Source organism: Myxine glutinosa, chromosome 12 (assembly GCF_964187855.1).
Source record: "Myxine glutinosa chromosome 12, kmMyxGlut1.1, whole genome shotgun sequence".
NCBI lineage: Eukaryota > Metazoa > Chordata > Myxini > Myxiniformes > Myxinidae > Myxine > Myxine glutinosa.
Window position 1 is genome coordinate 76,589,306 of NC_136272.1, and position 22,990 is coordinate 76,612,295.

At 46.4% G+C, this 22,990-nt stretch overlaps 1 protein-coding gene across 1 annotated transcript in view; it reads left to right on the plus strand.

Moving 5' to 3' along the window:
• PKHD1L1 (PKHD1 like 1) overlaps positions 1 to 22,990 on the plus strand; it is a 513,959-nt gene that overhangs the window by 440,597 nt on the left and 50,372 nt on the right. Inside the window, exons 69-70 of the mRNA XM_078766275.1 lie at positions 15,798 to 15,963; positions 16,334 to 16,566. Of these exons, the coding sequence (XP_078622401.1) occupies positions 15,798 to 15,963; positions 16,334 to 16,566 (399 nt within the window). The remainder of the gene's footprint in view (positions 1 to 15,797; positions 15,964 to 16,333; positions 16,567 to 22,990) is intronic.

The following is a 22,990-nucleotide window of genomic DNA, read 5'->3' on the forward strand; positions in this document are numbered from 1 at the left end:
TGATGAATCATCTAACCTGTGCAAAACCGGGATGACAGTTTATAGCTGGGCCGAGATTCAAACCCAGGCGAGTGTCCATGCCTCTAGGTTATTCTGACAGCCCATTTATTTGTTGTGGTCATGCTGCCTTCCCACATGAGCTATGGCAAATCCTTTGCTGTTTATTTGTCCATGAATCCTCTCTACTCCCTCCTTCGTGGATTCTTTCCTATTCTCCTATTTTGCTTGCTCTTCTTTTTTCAGATGGCTATTGCCAGAATACTGATAAAAGGCAAAACGTGGCAACTGTATAAAATGTCTTAACATACCAGAAGCAAACATATAGTCTCCAAAGCATTTAATCATTTCCATATTGGTGCTGAAGATGAAGTGTTTGTTGACTTTTTTTAATAATCAGAACCAAAGCATTCCCATCATATATGCACTTAAGATGACATTCCTGCATGAAAAAATCCATGTTTTTATATATATATATATATATATATATATATATATATATATATATATATATATATATATATACATATATATATATATACATATATATATATATACATATATACATATATACATATATACATATATACACACACACATATGGCATTTAATATGGAATATTTTTTTTTTCTTCACTTGGGTTTACTTTCTTAACTCAGTATATATATATAGTAAAATATACGATGAGGCCATACCAAGTAAATGGCCGTACCAAGTCGATTGATTCGAGTGAGTTTCTTTTCCACTTTGGTGATTTATTTGTTAAAAGAACCATGTCACTGATTGTCTGTCGCAGCAAGAAGTCAACAACAGGATTATATCACAGGTGGCGTGGCAAAATGTACGGACAGGTGCATTTGATGATTGGCTTCACAGTCGGGTATACAAGGGTTGTTGCGTTCTGTATTAGTGGAAAACAACTGCTGCACGTCTCCAAAGGTTATTGCCGCTTCCTCTGGAGATGGTCCGTCAACTCGACAATGCTGTTTGTCATGGAGTGGTGGCTTTACGAAATTACGGCATGAAACAGCATGCTATTGCTCGGCAGTATGGCATCACTCATGGTTAGGTGTCAAAGATCCTGAAACGAAATGCTCAGAGGGGTGTCCCTACTCCAATACCGAGGCCAGGACGTTCCCGCAGAACCACAAAGAGGGATGATCGCCAGCTGCACCGGTTAGTCCGCAATGGCCGTACCAAGTCAGCTAATCGGCTTGGGGCTGAGTGGCAGCAACTGGCAAATGTGCCTGTATCCAGAAGGCTATTCAACCAACGACTGGTTCAAGCAGGCTATCGTGCCAGGCGTCCCCTGAGAAAGCCACGCCTGATCAGACAACACCGCCAGCGCCGATGCAGTGGGCCAGAGAGCACCGTCAAATGGCAGCCAGGACACTGGAATCACGTGATCTTCAGTGACGAGTCTAGATTTCTGGCCTATCGTCAAGATGGCCGCGTCTGACTGCACAGACAAGTGCATGAAGCCTACAACAAAGATTGTGTAGTGCCAAGAGTCCAAGCTGGAGGTGGTGGGGTGACCGTTTGGGCTGCTTTTCATGCAGGCGGCAAAACTGACCTGGTTGTTCTGAATGGAAACCTGAAGCAGTTCAAGTACAGGGCCATTCTGGAAGAAACATTGCTTCCATTTGCTCGTGCAGCCTTTCGAGGAAACTTTGTCTTCCAAGATGACAATGCATGGCCTCATCGTGCTCGCATGATCCAACACTTTCTTGCTGACCGTGGTGTAGAGCATATGGAGTGGCCTGCCATGTGCCCGGATATGAATCCGATAGAGAACTTGTGGGCAGAATTAACGCGTCAAATCGACCACTTGGACCAGCAGCCGACCTCTGTGCGTGAATTGCAGCAGGCCGTTGTCACTGCATGGCAAGCGATTCCTGTCCAAACCTTGGCAAATCTCGTGAACAGCATGCCTCAACGTGTACGTGCTCTCCCGAATGCTCGTGGGGGTTACACGAAGTACTGAACTGTAATTTTAGTCTGTAATCCCAGTCGTAATTTAACTTTTGTTTTTGTTAAAAACATTTTTGGCTAATGTGCAAAATAAAGAGATACTTCTGGAAAACGTACAGAAGTTTAACACAGTACTGTCCATGAATTGAGTTCGATATCAGTTTACATCACTTTCAAGGATCAACTTATTTGTTTTGAAATGTCAAATGTGGTGTTTCTTTCTTTTAAAGGTCACATTAACAAAATCTAGAATAATTTCAACATAATTCCAATGAACTTTTGGTTCTAAGACATCTTGAAAAGTAAGTTCACCGCCAGAAAAAAATATTCCATATTAAATGCCAAGTCTGTAGATATATATATATATATATATATATATATATATATATATATATATATATATATATATATATATATATATATATACTGTATATATATATATATATATATATATATATATATATATATTGTTACAGATACGACTTTGATGGTATGGTGGGCCGAGCGGGATGGCCGCCGTATCCGTACAAGTTACCCCGATTGCACCCGGGGTTGACTAGTCGCGCTATGCTAGACCAATGAAGGAAAAAGAAGACACACGGCTGGAATTAATACGACACGACACCAGGGATACGGTTCTCAAAGGTTGTTATTACAATAATGCGGAAGGTTTAGATTACAGGGACAAGAGGGAAACATAGGAAGGTGGGCACTTAAACACACTTATATTATCCCCGGACAGACGACAGGTAAACGCGGGACAAGGCTCACTCACACGGGGTTTGATGGCCAGGAAAGCGGGTAGCGATCGCTCCAGGTGCACCTGTGCTCAGGGCAGGATCACGTACGGTCCAGTTCAAGAGATGCGGTGGAGGTATTGCAGCGCTCGAGGGGTGGCGACTTCTCTCTCCAGGCTGGGGGCGCATCTCACGTCACATCCGGCGCGTGGCCGCGTATATCCGGCGGGGAGTGACACGCCCTCGGCTCGTTAGCTCCGCCTCGTGGAATCGGCACGTTGCTTCTCATTGGGTGCGTGCGGGGGGGTTACTGGCTCCGCCCCCGACGAGGAGCTGACAGCCAGCCCCTTCGGGGTAACCCCGTGGAGCGCATGGTCTGGAGCTAATCGAGCCGGTGTGAGGACGCATCCTCCCCCGCTCCGCCGCCATCCCCTCTGTTGTTGTTGTAATTGTTGTTGTAGTTGTTGTTATTGTTGTTGTTTGGGGAAGAAGATGGAAGGAGGTATGGGAAAGGTCCTAAACTCACTACTGATGCCATATAATCACATTCTGGTGCAACGAAGAGTCATAATTAATGGAAACGAGGCCTTAACTGACATAGATTAAGAATAACTAGGAAGATGTCCGAAAGTTGGCTACGTGTGGTGCGGTGGACCTGGGCACGACATTTAATGGGGGAATAAGGGGAAGGTCGGCTCTACTGATTGTTATTTACATGCAATGGGACTAGGGAATGGGGGATTGGGGAAAGTTGGGGAGTATTGGAGAAAATAGGGGAATATTTACAAGCGGATATGGAGGCCAAATTCCATATTCGCAACATTGCACCCTTCTCTACCCTCGGGGCGTCCCGACCCGATAAATTTTTACCTACTTTAGTGTGGCACGCAATGTAGTTCCCTCTACTATTAACTCTACCCTGAGTGCGACAGTTTTACAGATATTCACAAATGAGTAAATATGTCCCCCTGCGACGTTGCACCCTTCTCCTCACAGAAACACACCCACAGGATAACCGAATCCGGAAAGAATTCGCAAACTAAACATACAGCCGGTAGGGAGCATTATTTACAAGACTACGCTGCTATTTACACTACGATCCAGGACCTGTTTTTGGAGGAACACATGCAGATGTTATGCATAGAGAGAGCGCGCTTGCCAACATCGATACACCAACCCACGAGTGCTCTGTGGCCGACGGCCTTTAATAACGTGCAGAGCACCCTTCCCGAGCATCAAAAGCACCACCCCACCACCAATCGGTGCAGTCACCATTGTTCATTGGAATAAAAATAAATTCGACAACCCCTAACCCTGCAGGTGTCTCTTGCTCTTCTTGTGGTGCACTTGGTGTTAGTTAACAGTGGTTCACCTTTATGGCATAGGTGCCACGTTGACCCATAGGTCCATCCACGGGTGGTGCTTGGCCGCAAAAGAGCTGCGGTCCATTGTGGGTGGCCACAAACATTGCGGTCCATATGGTGTATCGATCCAGGCAGCCAACAGCGAAAGTGCAGGCCCACAACTGCGCAGCCAGCACCTCTCTCTCCTCTCTCTCTACCCCAAAGCCAGATCCTCGGAGGTGGGAGACAAAAGAAGAAACAAGTGAGTAAGGTGGTAAGGGCGCAAAAGTGCACGCAATGTAAGGTGATGCACACTGGGGGCACATGGGAACCAGGTGAGACAGGTACGTTCCTATCGTACGCCCCCCCCCCCACCAGGTAACCTACATGGCCCCTCCCTTACCCCTTACTGTATCCACACAACACAACACTACCCATAAACATCTACTTTACAAATCAACAAACATCCCTACTGTCTTCCCCGTTCCTCCCATATACCAAATTCGTCTTCTCTCCCTCCTAACCAATCAAATTTGCCATTTTCAACTCTCATCAAAATTTGCCATCTCCAACTCAACATCAAAATTTGCCATCATCAATTCATCATCAGTCCCTCCTAGGGAGGGAGAGATGGAATCACCCCAATGTCTCATCCACGTCGTGATGCGTCTCACAAATCCAACAGCAATCTCATTTCCTGCAACAAACAAAGAAAACACAGGTGTGGAGTCATCATCATCACCACAGGTAAGTGGCTGCGTATGGTGCGACAGGTTCTTCAATCCTAACTATCTCCTAAATGACTTTAACAACTTTACACTACCCGGGGTCTTTCTCCGGCCAAACCATTGGCCCTCTTACACTATGGGTTCTAAAAACCAATTCCCATTGGCCAAACTGTGGTGCTCTTCAATTTGGGGTCTCACTCCCCCGATTCATCTCCCGGTGCCCTCGCACAATTTCTGGGCTGCGGCGTGTACCTCTCCCAGTGGGTCTACCCACCTGCACACCTCCACCACTGCAGTTGCCTCCGAGCTTACCTGCTCCTTGCCCTAACCTAACTACCTGGGGAAGGCCCTCTGGCACTCTCCCCACTCGGTGCCCTCTCTGGCACTGGGCTACCCGGGTCCATCCTCCGGATCCTCGGGCCCCATCCACAACTCTACCGGCTCCCAGAGCCCACCTGCGGCCTCACCTGGCCGACATCCTCACAGTGGTGGAGTGCCCAACCAACTACACACACTAACAGGCTACACGCCCAGCCATTTCCACAACACTAATGCACCCATCCACAACACCATTCTGCAACCGCACCACAAATGCCAATATCCAACCACAATTTACCTGTACCCTCTACCTAACACTTACACTACCCGCCCCGGGTACTCGTGAAAGGGGTCCACTCTTCCCCCATCCACACCTTCGCACCACGCACACCACTCCATACCACTTACTCCAACTCTCTCCACACACCTGTACTTGCACCCTGTGCTCTCACACCTGGTGCCACCTGCACCCTTCTCTCCCCAAGCGCATTCGCGCTGATCCACACACTCACTACTCATACACGGCTCCACACACCTGTCCAGTTGCACACCTGTGCAATCACACCTGTTCAATTCTCACACACACGGCATCATCTCAGCTAACTACTCCCTTCTGAAACTTGCGCTTCCCAGTCGTCCCTTTAACTATTGCGCTCCCTCGTCATTATCATCCACACTAAACTACCTGCGTCCCCACTACAGGTATCAGTCACTAACTAACCTTAACGTCACCTAATGTCATCTTCTAGGGCCCTATCCATATAACCTAACCCACCCGGGCTAGTTTTCACTGCCATACACCCCATAAGCTATTGCTCCTTTGCCCCCCACATGGGAAGGATGGTGGATTTGCCATCCCACCACATCGGGGGTCTCTCACTACCAATTTTGCACATCAAATTGCAACAAATTAAAAATTTGCCCATCATCTGCCAATCACTGTACCATTACCAATCATCACTCTGCCAATCCTTTGCCAATCATCAAATTTTGCTTTTCTCTAATTTTGGGTCCAAAACACTAACCTCATCACCCAGTCGACTCACTAATACCTCTCGGTGCGCCAATCCCTGTCCAAAGCCCGGCTTCGTAAAGCCAAGCAATGGATGCTGGTTGTTTTGTGCCAGCGGCTGAATGCGTCCGGCACTCGGTGCAGGGACGGGGGCTTACCCGGGCCGAGATCCCACGCATCACCTCGGCGTGGAGCCATCCAATGTCCCGATCTCGACCTGCCGGCACGTCTCACCAAAAAGTGGTCGCCATGACGACCCTTCCTATCCAGCCGCCCGCTCCGCCTAGTGGAGCACGGACGCGGCCGTTCTAAGCGAGGCCCGGCACGCACCGAGGGCCCGATTCGGCTAAAAGTCGACCTAACCTCTAACCCGTGTAACGTCGATGCTTCACCTGCATGCTTACACCCCGCAGCCCGTTCCTTGCTCACACATCCAGCTGTGCCCATGCTCCTCGTACCCTTCCTTACACACCCAGGTACCCTCATTCCACTCACAGCCTTGGTCACACACCTGACCACCGAACACTTTGGCACACATTCGTTGGTCGCACACCTCACCAATACACCGCTTCGCACCCCCTCCTCGGTCACCTCCTCTGTGACAATCACGGGTGTGCCCTCATTCGCACACCCAACCACGTGCCTCACCACCAATTCCAGCGTGCATTCCCACTCACGCTCTACCATTCCAGGTGTGCATCCTTCCATCCCAGGTGTACATCCTCGCTCACCTGTCACAACTAACTCACGCTCCATGTCACTCTCACTACTTTCACCTCCATTCCTGACAACGCACTCACCCTTACTCTTGACAGCACACTCTTTCCTCATGCACCTGTCTGTCACACACCTTTCTCGCGCACACTCTCCTGTTACACCCTCTGTAACACTCACCACAGGTGGACACTCTTCCTTTCTTCTGACAGCGCACTCTTTCCCCATGCACCTGTCCGTCACACACCTTTCTCGCGCACACTCTCCAGTTACACCCTCTGTAACACTCACCACAGCACGCTTCCATGTGCTCTCTCGCACATGCGCTACGACCGACTCATTCTCGCCAACACCCTCACTCCTTGGCATGCACTTTTTCCTCACACACCCCAGAGTCGGACTTTCTCGCACACCTCCTCTTTCGCACACCAGACCTGTCACACACTTCACCAGTGGCCTCTCACGAACACCCGGGTCCATCTCGACCCCCAAGCTTCTTAAATCCCCTGGCGCATCATACGCACGACCATATTGGTCACCACTTACACCGGGTCCTCTTCCTCTTCGCTTCTCCTCCATCACCTGCGAATCCCTCATCCGGTTAATGAGCACATCATCACGATCCAAACACAGACTTTGGACCAATTCTTTTATCTCCTCTTTTATCTCTTTGTTATCCCCTCTCCGTCGCTTCTTAATTTCGCTCATCCCTTCTTCCACTTCTTCTAATTTCTGCTTCACCTCTTTTATTCCCCGGTACGTCTCCTCAAGCTCATCCTCTAAGGCTACCTTGACCGTTTCCAGGTGCGTCCTCACCTGCCGGTCCTTCGTCTCCATTACCTCTATCACCTCGTCCAACCTCGTTGTCAGTCCCTCACGTACCATCTGACATTCCCTCTTTGTCGCTATCAAGTCGTTTTTTATGTCGTTTTGTGTCGCTTTCAACCCTCCTAATACCGCAGTGTTCCTTTGAACCTGCTCCACTAACTCCGTCTGTCCCACCGTCAGCTGCTCCACCTCCTGCGTCAGGTCCTCTATGCCCCCTTGTAACTTTACAGTCCCCTTTCTCACCTCCTTCTCCATGTGCTCCTTACAGTGCCTCACCTCCTCACGCACTCCTCCGACCTCCTCACTCACTCCTCTTCTGATCTCCTCTCCCATCACTTGCATCTCCTGCCCAGATGCCACCCTCATCTGCTCCATTTCCTCCCTGTGAGCATCCAGTTTGGTTTCTACCCCCATTCTGACCCCCTCTATCTGCTGCTCCATTTGTTTAACTTCCCTTTCCGCTTGGTCCCTCATGTCCCTCAATTTGCCTTCCATACTGTTTTCTAACCCCTCTAACCCTTTTTGCATCCCTTCCATTTGATTCTCTTGAGCGGCCATTCTGTTTTCTACCCCCGTTAACCCATGTTTCACTCCCTCTATCTGATTCTCTTGAGCGGCCATTCTGTTTTCTACCCCCGTTAACCCATTCTTTACTTCTTTTATCCCGTTGTCTAACTCCTCAAAATTATTGTCTAACTTCCCAATTTTCTTGTCTAACTCCTCAAAATTATTGTCTAACTTCTCACTGGTACCCCTCATTTGGCCCTCCAATCGCTCACCCTGAGCATCCATCCGGTTCCCCATTACCCCCATTTGGTTTTCCAATCGCTCACTATTCTTTTCCATAAGGGCCGTCATTTGTATAAAAAAAAGTTCCAATCTTCCCAGCGGCGCTACTTCGGTCGCGGGCACGGTGACCAGCGAGGCGCCATTTTGCGCGCCCGCTTCTTCGTGCGTGACGGCGCTATTTTGCGAACCTGCCGCCCTCACTGCTTCGCTCTCCTCCTGTCCCTCATTTTGGTCCTGGATCGACCCTACCTCACTCTCCTTTACCGGACCCCAGCTGTCTTGATCCGCCATAGCGCGACTTTCAAAATTCGGTTTTTATTTTTTATTTTCGTAAAACAAATTGAAATTTCGCCGTTATAATTTCGCGCGGGAAACGCGCTCCGAATCGATTTTCCCTCCCAAAATTTGGGCCTAATTAATTTAGTCCCGGGTTCGAATTCCACTCCTCGACACCAATTGTTACAGATACGACTTTGATGGTATGGTGGGCCGAGCGGGATGGCCGCCGTATCCGTACAAGTTACCCCGATTGCACCCGGGGTTGACTAGTCGCGCTATGCTAGACCAATGAAGGAAAAAGAAGACACACGGCTGGAATTAATACGACACGACACCAGGGATACGGTTCTCAAAGGTTGTTATTACAATAATGCGGAAGGTTTAGATTACAGGGACAAGAGGGAAACATAGGAAGGTGGGCACTTAAACACACTTATATTATCCCCGGACAGACGACAGGTAAACGCGGGACAAGGCTCACTCACACGGGGTTTGATGGCCAGGAAAGCGGGTAGCGATCGCTCCAGGTGCACCTGTGCTCAGGGCAGGATCACGTACGGTCCAGTTCAAGAGATGCGGTGGAGGTATTGCAGCGCTCGAGGGGTGGCGACTTCTCTCTCCAGGCTGGGGGCGCATCTCACGTCACATCCGGCGCGTGGCCGCGTATATCCGGCGGGGAGTGACACGCCCTCGGCTCGTTAGCTCCGCCTCGTGGAATCGGCACGTTGCTTCTCATTGGGTGCGTGCGGGGGGGTTACTGGCTCCGCCCCCGACGAGGAGCTGACAGCCAGCCCCTTCGGGGTAACCCCGTGGAGCGCATGGTCTGGAGCTAATCGAGCCGGTGTGAGGACGCATCCTCCCCCGCTCCGCCGCCATCCCCTCTGTTGTTGTTGTAATTGTTGTTGTAGTTGTTGTTATTGTTGTTGTTTGGGGAAGAAGATGGAAGGAGGTATGGGAAAGGTCCTAAACTCACTACTGATGCCATATAATCACATTCTGGTGCAACGAAGAGTCATAATTAATGGAAACGAGGCCTTAACTGACATAGATTAAGAATAACTAGGAAGATGTCCGAAAGTTGGCTACGTGTGGTGCGGTGGACCTGGGCACGACATTTAATGGGGGAATAAGGGGAAGGTCGGCTCTACTGATTGTTATTTACATGCAATGGGACTAGGGAATGGGGGATTGGGGAAAGTTGGGGAGTATTGGAGAAAATAGGGGAATATTTACAAGCGGATATGGAGGCCAAATTCCATATTCGCAACAATATATACATATATATATATATATATATATATATATATATATATATATATTATATATATACACAAAGAATTAAGTTAAGCACCCCCCCCCCGTTTTTTTACAACCTCGCACATTACAAGTTTGTTGTCGTCAAAACAGTGTAATATACCCATGATATTGCTATATTTTCTGGAGAAGTGATATTATGGTCACATAAAAACATAACAATCATGCCGTTTTCAATATTTTATTCTGAATAATTTAAGGTGAAATTTTTTGGGAATTTTAGGCATATTTGCACCTCAATTTAAGTATGGAGCTATAGGTCCATCACGGACAGTGTGGATGACGTTTATGTTTTCTAACGTACAGTCATTGTTCTGAGAAGACCTCTAGCGATCTTTGCGTCAATAACGTGTGTAGGACCCACGTGATCGGATCACTGACTCAACCCTACGTCTCATAGACCCTGTAAGCCGTCGTATGCGTTGCTGTGGCAGGTTGTTCCATTCCCGATGTAATGCACGTTCCAATTCATCCAGATTGGCTATTGGAGGGACCATCTTCGCAATTTGTCGTCCCAACATGTCCCAAACGTGCTCGAGGGGGTTCAGGTCAGGACTGTACGCAGGCCAGGGGATGGTTGTCACAGCACCTTGCTCCAGCAAGGCTCGGACGCGTCTCGCACGGTGCGGCCTGGCGTTGTCATCCATGAAGATGGGTCTGCTGGCGAGGGTGTGGTCATCGAAGTGCGGGATTACGGTGGTATTCAGGATTTCCTCGGCATATCGCTCTCCGTTGAGGTTACCTCGCACAGTTATCAGGTCCAACTTACAGTCATGGGAGAAGCATCCCCAGACCATAATCGAGCCACCACCAAAGGGTACCGTTGGTTGAATGTTTTTAGGTGCATACGCGGTGTTTTTGTGGCGCCACACCCGAACACGCCCATCTGTCACGTACAGCAAGAACCGGCTTTCATCCGACCAATGAACTCGCCTCCAAGACCGGATGTTCCATCCACGTCGCGCTAGGCACCATGCCAAACGCTCCCTCTGATGTCGTTCGAGTAGCCTTGGACGCTTGATCACTCGTCTTGACCTTAAACCGGCCGATTTCAGGCGGTTCCTCACGGTACGGTGACATAGCCTTCTGTTGGGCAGCCAGTTGTCCTTCAGGAAATGGCTCGAGGCGAAGGGATATCGTCGCACCAGTCTCAAAAGCGCTCTATCTTGGCGGACTGTTGTCACGCGAGGTCTTCCAGACCTTGGACGGTCCTTCACCGCATCCGTTTCCTGGTGTTTCTGCACCAACCGACTGATCACCGAATGGTGGTAACCAAACGTTCGAGCTACAGCTTTTCTGGACATTCCGGACTCGATCATGCCTATTATCCGCCATCGTTCTCCGTCCGACAACCGTCTACGAGCCACCATTACGAGAAAATGACCATGTAACCCCCACACGAGCTCAGGCGTGACTTGCAATAACCCGTGATGATAGTGCATTTACAGAAAATCACGACCACGTGGATGATAACACGTGCTGCACGAGCGATGGGCGTCACAGATGAGTGCACTCATCTGCATTTCATCAATGGATAATTGCTAATGTCATACCAATCATTATTTGATCTCACATACCTTAGAATATATGCCAATGTATACATATACACAAAGAATATATATTGGGGGTGCTTACCTTAATTCGTTGTGTAGGGGTGCTTAACTTAATTCTTTGTGTATATATATATATATATATATATATATATATATATATATATATATATATATATATATATATATATATATATATATATATATATATATATATATAATATATATATATATATATATATATTACATATATATACGTATATATATATATATATATATATATATAGACACACACACACACACACACACAGTATATATATATATATATATATATATAGTATATACAGTATATAATTATTGTTACGGCCCGCGGATAAGGATGTTGGTTTGCCGAGCGGATGGCACCGCGGCCTAACAGTTACCCCGACTAACCCGATTTCCGAACGTTGGCCGGATCGCGCCACAGCTATTCAATATGGAAAAGACAAAAGCGACACGGAAGTGAAGAAGAAGAAGAAGATGAAAAAAAGGTTGAAAATACTACTAAATTTATTCCTACTATATACAGGCTCAAAATAACCAAGGAAGAAGGAAAGATAAGAAAATAATTTACAGAAGATTTTAGACACAGTTCAACCTAGCTTATACAAACTTAATTAAATACCCAAGGACAGAACACACAAAACAAACTCACATACACAAGAAGGATGGAAAGGCAGGAATCGTTTGGAGGGATGAGCAGGTGGAATCACAGGGCACAACAAGCAGGTCCACTCCGGGCGGGAAGCGAGGAGCCGGCAGCTTCTTGTATTCGGCTTTAGCCTTTACACCGCACACCGGCAGGGTCACTCGCTGCCCCGTCAGGGCTTCACGTGGCTGGTTGAAGCGGCTCTCTGCAGAACTCTTTCTTTGCACTTCTGGACTTGGACTCCTCTGCCGTCTCTGGCGCACTTCTGGTTTCGCACTTCTCGCAACCCTTTCTTTGCACTTCTCACTTGGCCTCCTTCTCATCACTCCTTGGCGCACTTCTCTCCACCGACCACACCTTGCTTCTTCCGCGCGCGCCGTTATCGCGCCTCCGGCGATCAAGCCGCCGGCCTTCAGGCCACGCCCATCGGTGTGCTCACCTCGGCCCTGGTTGGTCGCGCGACCCTCTGGCTCCGCCCTTGATGACGACGGGCGGGCACGCCTTTCTTCCCCGACCCGAGCACATGTTCAATGGTGGTTTTGGAGGGGATGTAAATGGCAATCGAGGCTTGGCAATGAAAGTTTTGGGAGTGGGAATGGGGAATGAAAGGAATCTATCTATTTCACTTGGTGCAATGGAGTGTCATCTTAATGGGAGACAAGGCCTTACCCTAATACACATAATAAAGATATAACTATCAACCAGGGGGAAATCTATGATTGGCTGACGTGTATGCTTTATGGACTAATTATGGGACGCCCTTTGACCTTTACACTACGGAGGTATTTACAAGGAATCATTACATTTTACAGAGGGTGATATTTACAACAATTTACTATACAATACAACACAATAAAAAAAACACAAACCTCATATCCGCAACAATATATACTGTATATATATATATATATATATATATATATATATATATATATATATATATATATATATATATATATATATATATATATATATATATGTTATTACGGTTCTCCGCCGCCCTTCTTACCCTTACCAAGGGGGGATTAATCCCCTTGTTCTTTCTGGGCTTGGCGGAACCGAGACTTGAAACGCCTCTTCTGGGCAAAACGCAAAGTAGGGTTTCGGGACCAAGTCTCGCTCGTACCTAAATCCCTGCGCCGCCACGGAAGCGAGGAGGCAAGCCTCGCACGAGCCACGTGTGATCTGGGTACACCGAGCGGATTGAGTACCACGTGGTCCGTGCAGTCTTAGTAGTGGAACCCGATTTGAGCGGTTCTATTCGTACCACGCTTAGCCAATGAGGAAATCACAAAAACGATCTAATGGAAAAGGAAGAACACAGGTTTAATTATTCCCACACGTATGTACAATGATCGGGACGCAGAGACACAGAGCAGCACTTAAACAGTCTTATCTTATCCCCCAGACTCGGGCCCGTCACACTCACACAGGGAATTGCAGATGGGTTGATGTTCCAGCAAAACGCGTCGACGTGGTCGTCCAGAAACGGCCCCGTCCGGCTCTCCACTGTCCCAGCACGTCCCGCGAAGATGGCAGCAGGCGGTGGAAGGAACCGCGTAGCGCGTCTCCCGAACAAAAGCAGCCGATGAGGTATAAGGAAAATGCGCGTCTCTCAGTGCGGCTGGCGATTACACAGCTGTTATCACTCGCGTGACTTAATGCACTGTACGTGGCTCGGCCTCCAGCTCAACCAAGCGTCACTTTATAATAGCGCGTATTCCGGTTTATGCGCATATTTGTTCACCCGCGTATCTCTCAAAGTTATTTGACGCTCTCAACTCCTGCTCGTCAACGATTCCTCCTGGTTGGTCAGTGCGCGCGAGTCCTCCCTGGCAGTCCTCCTGGGGGCTTTGCGCGATGGGTTATATAGATACGCCCCGAACCTTCTTGAACCCTCTCGAACCTTTCAGCCACGCCCTGTGACGCAGTGCTGCCGCCACACCCTCTGAGCCCTGTTTGGCGGCTCGTGCTTACCGTCAGCTCCTCTGCCGCCCTCATTCGGCTCCGACCCGACCCTCCTAGGCCTGCCTCGTGTTAATTCGCCCAAAATGAACCAAAGTCAGCGCAAAGGGGCATGTAGCTAGGGAGGCTGGAGAGTCAGTAGAAGTAGGACCTATTCTCCTTACTCTACTCAACGCAGAACTAACATAGGAAAAGGACTAAGCTCACAAATACTATGAAATAACTACACTATCGCGAGGCTACATGTTGCTTGTGTGACTAACTATGAGGGGGAAATTGTAACCTTTATTATACTGACTGTACAAAACTCAAAACCGCAACAATATATATATATATATATATATATATATATATTAATTTTACAACAAACAGAAGAGATGTTGATTGATTGATTCATTCCTTCATTTCATATGCAACCTGTGGCTGCTGATTGCATCATCGCTGGGACCATGGTTGTTCCACTGATGCAGTGCTCTGGTAGGTTAGAGCCTGGAATTGGGAATTTGCTCGAGTGCTGGCTAGCTCGCCTATTCTTCGGGAAGAACACTGTTGGAACTTCCATGCCCACCAAATATGCTGACAGACGGGACATGCAGTTTAAAGTCCATCCGAGGGACGGCTCACACATCGATGAATCACCTTGCTTGTGAGACGCCATGATGACAATACAGAATACTGTATGCTACGGCTGGGCCGAGATTTGAGCCTAGGCTATATGGATCAGAGGCGAGCATGCAAACTTCTAAACTATCCCACCAGCCCCAGCTGTCAATAATTGTGATAAATTATGTTCAGGATGTTTCAACAAAGTGAATGACAAGTATCCTTTGAGGATCTCCATGGCCTTAATTCCTTTCTTAAAATCAAAAACAGGATTTCAATTGTGTCTTCTGATGGTAAGCCTAACTGAGTCAATCATGGGACAGATTGGTATTTCTTTATCCTTCGTCCTTCCGCACCATGATTCGCAAATCATGATTTCTGGCAAGAAGCATCATGAAAGTTCATGACTATTTGCACAAGCTACACATCTTAAAACTGTTGGTGGCTGATGTTGTAGGATAGTGCAATTGGAACCACTTCTCTTTCCTCCATCGCAGAAATTACATTACAAATCAAACTCTTGGCTGGGAAGAGTAGATATGGAATGTATATTTTAAAATTATTAGGAAATATGTATGATTAATTAACTAGAAGCATTGAGGATGTGTCTGAAACACAAACAGAATGGAATACTCAGGCAAGGACAACTCCAGGACAGTGTTCCAGCTAACAGGTCTCAAATCGCAAATCCAAAATTGTCAAAAATGGCCTTTAAATTTGCCAGATTTTGGTCCCCTTTAATTATAGCGTTTTCAAAGCAAAACAATTTCAGCTGCGTTTTTGAGGAGGGTAGCAAAGTCATCATTGCTGTTGAAAGTGTATTAAGGATTAGCTTCCATTTCATGGGCTTAAAGATGTTGGAGAAAGTTCGTTCACCTTGATGGAGCTTTGGGATATGAACTGCCTTTGTGGTGGGTGACCACTGATAACTTCAATTCCCTTGCTGTACCATGATGTGCAGACACCATCCTGGCCGGTTTTGGGGAGATCTGTAGTGGTCAGAGAGACATTGCCTTCATGACTAATCCTCTCAATGAAGACCTACAGCATCCCATCCACGTGCAGCGTCTACGATGGCATGGCACCTCTGATCGGAACAAGGTGTTCATACACCGGCCTAGCTTGAGGTGTGTTTTGGGATAAACAAAAGTTTTCACTTTTGCTTATATTATCCAGTGTAGATTTCAATGAAGCTTAGAACTCTTTTGTTGCCTAGTTTGGGTTTAATTCACTTTTTCGAAAAGAGCATTTTTTCGGGGAAAAAAAAAAATTCGACATGCTATTGTGTGTTGGCATTTTAGCCAAATTACTAATTCCTTCCCTAATGCACAGGGACACTTGATTAGCGGCATAGCTGCAACTCATTATTCATGCATCCAGCATAACAACTTAATAACTGGATTGTGGTCAAATATGCATTAACTAGAATAAGGTAAGACCTTACTTTTTATTTTAATGAAATTTTCACTTTGTTTTTGTTTTATTATCCTTACCCAGTAAGGTGAATCCATCGGATTGTGTGGACATGGACTGTGATGCTAAGAAGAAGAGCATGATGCAAGATATTGATGGTTCCTGGCTGGGCCGCCAGGGTACTGTGATCCCACAAGCTGAGTTTGAGTGGGATGGAGACCCACGGCATGGGGTGGGCGATTACCGTCTGCCACTTGCCTCCTTAACGGGAACTGAGGGCGAGCGCTTACCTATTAGTACGGTTGCTCCTCACAAAGGTAATGAATGACACATTGCTGGAAGATTGTGTAAACATTGACCTGTTAATAAATGGAGATAATTTTTATTTTTTTGAACTGCCTTCGCAAAAATATTATTTTATAAAAATAAACTGATTTCCGTACTTTGGCTCAAAGTAACAGGTCAGATGGCAATGCTGTCAATGTTAGCTAACTACAGGCAAGTCTGTGTCAGTGGACAGGTTGAATGAAAGGTCTGCTGTCCATCTTGGGATGCAAGGTACAGCTGATGTTTCAGACGTTATAGCCTTTGATGAAACAAGAGTCCTTTGCTGCAATGTAGGGCGAACTCCCGAATCACCAACTTCACTTTGCTTCTCATGGTGATTCACATGCCTTTGTGAACTTTCAGTTCATAAAACATATTGTCACATCTGAGGCGCCATTAATACAACCATCATCGGTGCAGGGTCTGTAAATCTTGGGATATGGCCCAAACGGTCTTTTATTGCACTGCGTTCAAAAAACTCTACAACTTTACGGTTCCCCAAGGATCGTTCAAATGAACTGAAATCGATGGCACACACACACACACAAAAAGCAGATGGCTCAAACACGTTTTCTTACCTTATAAAGGATTTATTTTGTATAGAAAAGTCCAGGGAAGAGAGAAGACAAGATGTGATTGTCAACCGTACGAACCAAGCGAATCACAAAGACACAAAAAGGTAACTGGGAACACTCAAACTTATATACAATGATGAGAAATAATAATAACTAGCCGAAACCCGTGGAACATCCACGGAAGGGAGGATGTGGTGTATGGATAGAGTGTACCAATATGGATGGCATAGGGGATTTGCTTGTCCGAGTAAGAGTTAGGAAGAAAGATGAGAATGAAGAGTGCGTATATGAACAACGTATTTATTGCAATCTACTTAAATGACAACGCTACGATATACTTTTGAAAAATGAATGGATTCGTAATAGGAATCGGCATAGCACCACTCTGGCCATTTTTTATGAGACTATATGGTGTGGGTTGGATTTGTGTGAACAAAATCAAGAAAAAGGCGACCCTTTGTAGAATCCAACTTACACTGTGTATAAAGTGTCACCTCCTGACTTTGTATTTTATATTGTTAGAGACAAAACAAACACTAAATAACATAGCCACATACCAAAAACGTGTATTTTCAATTTTCACTTGTGCAAAAATGCTACTCACAATTACATCGCATGTGCGTCGGCCTGTGATTGAGCCAGCGAGTTGGCCTGTGAGTCAACTTCCTTTCCAATGTCGGCAAGAGTTGAAATACTGATTGTGCATGTGTAAAATTATATGAAAGAAGAACATGCATATCAATAGACGATGCCATTGAAAAGGAGCGCAGCTGTCAATAGAAAAGGATGTCTGACATCAATTTGACATTATTGCACAGGAAATGACAAACAAAGAAACAGTTCATTTCCATCGGGTAATATTACGATGAGAGATCAGCCGATACCTTTATTATGTCCATCAGCATCCATGGCACTTAGGAAAAAAAAAAACGTGGCATCAGCCAGCCGCAGCCAACTATCACGTACCGTCTCGAAGTCAATGCCATCCTTTTATCTCTTCGTATACACCTCACTGATTTCTACCTTATCGTGAACAGGGTAAAGCCTACTTTGATAATCATGAACGGTGGCAGATGCAGGAGCGAAACGTAAGCATAGGCCTCGGCCCTACCTATCCAGTTGTTGTTTCCGTTGTGTAAGGGGGGAAAAAAACAAACATTTTGGCCTCAGACCTTTGAGAGTACGTCGTTCCGTGAACTTTTTGAACGGGCCTCGTATGCCATGCCTCGTCAACGTTGGGTTGTTTTTAAATGATTTGAAGGATTAACTTAAGCACCGTGAATAGAGCAGATACTGATGGGCTGCTGATCGGTTTCACTTCGTTGTTATCACAGTATATGGAAGAAATTATGGTAAACCCACCTGATGAGGTTAGCGTACACCGCCATCGATGACACCGGCACAAATGGCGGAACAGATGGATTCTTCTTCATCGCATTGCATCGCATTCTCTTCCTGTGAGACTGTTTCATAGAACTGTGTCGTTTATGTACATTTTTAGCCGCGTCACAGACGCTGCTCATAGAGTGCACTCTGCTGTTGTTGTTGTTACCACGTCTTCTTCTTCTTCTTCTTCTTCTTCTTGCAGAGAAGACAAAACCTCAAAGCTCCACCCATTCTGGGAACCATAGCTCCACCCATTCTGGGAGAGCCTTCATATAAATAAATATCCACCATTTTATTAACTCGCATAGCTTTGAGGCCTGTTTTGTAGGCCCGTGGTGTCTTCCTCTCACACAGTTTTCTTTCAAATCAAATTCGATATATCATTTCATTTTCCACAGTCGCCAACATAGTTTTAGACTCGGTTGAAAAAAAAACGGGAAGAAAATGCGATGAAAGTTGCCCTTTATAGAACGAAATGAATTCTCAAAGGCCTGTAACTTCAAGTCCATTGACATTTTTTTTTTTAAATCGTGGCATGCTCAGTCATACACCGCCCGAAATAAGAGACGGGAAAATGCCGAGATATATATATTTTGTTTAAATCGCGGCATGCTCAGTCATACACCGCCCGAAATAACAGACGGGAAAATGCCGAGATATATATATTTTGTTTAAATCGCGGCATGCTCAGTCATACACCGCCCGAAATAACAGATGGGAAAATGCCGAGATATATTAAAAATTCGTCCATTTGATGACAATCGTCACGATGAAATATTTAATTTATACGTCGTCACAATAATGTGGAGAGAGGAGCATAGCTTCGTTCACGTGTCGCCACACACGGGAAATTGCCGAGATATATATTTTTTTCAATCGCGGCATGGTCAGTCATACACCGCCTGAAATAACAGATGGGAAAATGCCGAGATATATTAAAAATTCGTCGCCACACACGGGAAATTGCCGAGATATATTTTCACTTTGCACAAAAATAACATCAAGTAATCGAATCAATAGGATTGTCCTGTGCTTATAACATCGACGTTATAGGCACAGCTGCATCTAGGCATTGTGTAACATCGACGCGGCTTTTGTTTTAATTAAAACTTTTTGTACTTGTTATTTTATTACATTCACGTAGTTTCACATTCTTGACTTCGTGGAGCTTCAATCTTTTGTGGTTCAAAAAAATAAAATAAAGATGGATTCTTCTTCATCGCATCGCATTCTCTTCCTGTGAAACTGTTTCTCCATTTAACGTTTCCCAAATCAAAACTTCAAAAACTTCTTCACTTCGATTCGAAAAAACTTCAAACTTCAAAAAACGTTTCCAAAACGTCACTCCATTTAACTTTATTAAAATGACGATAAAGACCATTTGACCATCGCCTTCGACCAGCAGACGCCAATACGATGGTGTCGTAAGATGGCGTCGTATCGGCCGATAATCGGATGCTTTTGGGTCCCAAAGTCGGCGAATTCAGATTTTTCGAGTATGGCTGTATGTGATAAACAAAGAGCACGGTTCGTAGATGGAAAATGCATTAGTGCCGTGGGCATGGGGTCACTGGGTGCGGCGTAAAAGGGATAACAACGTCGAGTCCTTACGGTATTATTATATAGATAATAATAATACATTTATTTTATATAGCACTTTTCAAGAAGCCCAAAGACACTTTGACAGAGTACAAAAAACAAGTGCAAAAAGACAAAAATCAACAGGTAAATAATCAAAGCAAGAGGAAGGAGAAGGAGAAGAGATAGTCAGGGGTTAAATGCTGTGGGTTAAATGTTGAATGCAGTGTTGAACATGTGGGTCTTGAGTGATGTTTTGAATGTGGTGAGAGGAGGAGTCTCTGATGGTGTGAGGTAGTGAGTTCCAGAGGGTGGGAGCAGCGATGGAGAAGGCCCTGTCCCCCCAGGATCTGAATTTGGTCCGCATGGGGGGGGGGGGGAGGGGGAGGTCAGGAGGTTGGTACCAGCAGAGCGGAGGTTGCGGGTGGGAGTGTGTCTGGAGAAGAGGTCAGTCAGGTAGGATGGGGCCAGGTTATGGAGGGCTTTGTAGGTCAAGAGGAGGATTTTGTACTGGATTCTCTGGGGGATGGGGAGCCAGTGAAGCTTGTAAAGGACGGGGGTGATGTGGTCACGGGTCCGGGAATGGGTGAGTAGACGGGCAGCGGAGTTCTGAATGTATTGGAGTTTATTGATGATTATTATTGAGGGTGAACCAAAGAGGAGGCTGTTGCAGTAGTCCAGACGGGAGGTGATGAAGGCGTGGATGAGGGTTTCTGCAGCCGTGGAGGAGAGGGATGGATGGAGATGGGCGATGTTTTTCAGGTGAAAGAAGGCTGTCTTTGTGATCTGTTTAGTGTATTTGTCGAAGGAGAGGGTTTGGTCAAAGATGATGCCAAGATTCCGGATGTGAGGGGAGGTGGATACTGGGAAACCATCGATGTTGAGGGCAAAGTTATGGGTGGATTTGGTGAGCGTTTTTGGGCCAATGATGATTATTTCAGATTTATCATAGTTAAGTTTGAGGAAGTTGATTTGAAGCCAGGATTTTATTTCAGTGATGCAGTTTGTCAGGATAGAGTGGGTGGCGGTGGAGATGGACTTGGTGGAGATGAAAAGCTGGATGTCATCGACGAAGCAGTGGAATTGGAGACCATGACGGCGGATTAAGTGACCAAGGGGGGACAGGTACAGGATGAAGAGGAGGGGGCCAAGAACTGAACCTTGGGGGACACCTTGGGGGAGGGGAGCAGTGGGGGATTTGCAGTTATTGATGGAGATGAACTGGCGTCTGTCAGAGAGGTATGATTTAATCCAAGAGAGGGCAGTGCCGGTAATGTTAAAGGTGGTTTCAAGTCGGGTGAGGAGGATGGTGTGATTGATGGTGTCAAAGGCGGCGCTGAGGTCAAGGAGGATGAGAATGTTGAGGTTGCCAGCGTCAGAGGAGAGGAGAAGGTCGTTGGTGATTTTGAGGAGAGCAGTTTCAGTACTGTGGTTGGAGCGGAATCCGGATTGGAATGTTTCATACAGAAATAAAGCTCTAATCCTAACTCACCTTAGGCCCCAGAGATCACACTTGTACAACAAGTTTAGAATACAGGTGGGCTTGCCTTTGTCTATGATGCACAGGTTGGACGTAGGAATCGATGCTGCCCACGTTGGAAACCAGGTGCGAGATGGGAGCCAGTGACGAAGTTGGTCCAAAGACGAAGTAAAACTGCCACAAGCAGCGCCACCGCCGAGTAACACCAAAGATCCAGAAAGCCAAACACAGCATGATGAAGTGAATCAGCCAAGAGGAAGGCCAGTGATGATCAGCCCCCTCCACCAGATCTCGTTGCCCTCTTTGTCCTTTTCAAATGAGGCCTGCTGGTCTGCCCCTCTGTCCTCTCTCCAGGTTCTTCTTCCTCACCCCTCCAAGCGAGGTGGCTCCTTCCCCTCTCCAAAGCAGGGTGATCCCTCCTTGGGTCAATTCCACACAGCCAAGTCCATGATGAATGTCTCCTCACAAAGCTCTTCCATGAAGAGCTTCCTTCTACATATGAGGCCTCCTGTTCCTTCTGGTCTCAGTTCTCTTCTTCCTGCTGGGCGGAGTTCGCGTCTGGGCCGTCCCACCCACGGGGAGGTCCCAATAAAAATATTTATTTTCTTCACAGCCCTACAGGGCATTAGGCTGTTTTAGCTGACACACACTGGCCAGATAGATTGTGATGGCTTGATAGCACACACGTGACGTGTGTGCCTCTGTCATGGGAAGTCCACGCCTTGTCATGGGAATACAAGAGGTTTTTATGCCTACAATATTTATGTCTACCCTGTCTATAAATTACATACACTGCCTCCTCACCATCATGTGTAACAGACAACTTACTCTGACAGGTCTCTGGTTACATGGCAATCTAACCTACTCAAACCACACGTACCATACTACACTTACCACAGTCTAGCTATGGATTCCCCACCCCTCTTTCACGTAACAATATCGTAAGTACAGTAGAATCTTGTTGTTATAAACAGCTGCATTCCATAATTATTAATTACACCAAAATTCCCCTGCCCTCCTCTCCACCGCAAAAGCCAAAAATAAAAATAAATAAATTCAATGTTTCTCATATCGCAAATAAAAAATTTTAAGCAGGATTGTGAACACCAACATTGCCATTCATTACAATGAAATTCATTTTTATGAATGTTCCATATACTGGGATGCCACTGCGTATATCACAACAGCACATTTCGAGGGTATAATGCCAACAGGAACAAAAAACTAGAACAGCACTCTGTAATGAGCCTACCTCCACCAGGCTGAAAGGGTTACATTTTGTATCCCACTGGTAGGCCGGATCTGCATCCGGACGTGAGCCAAAATCTAATTGGCATGTTCTTGTCTCCTAGCCATCTCATCCACCTAGTTTTGTCATAACCCGTCCACTGTTTT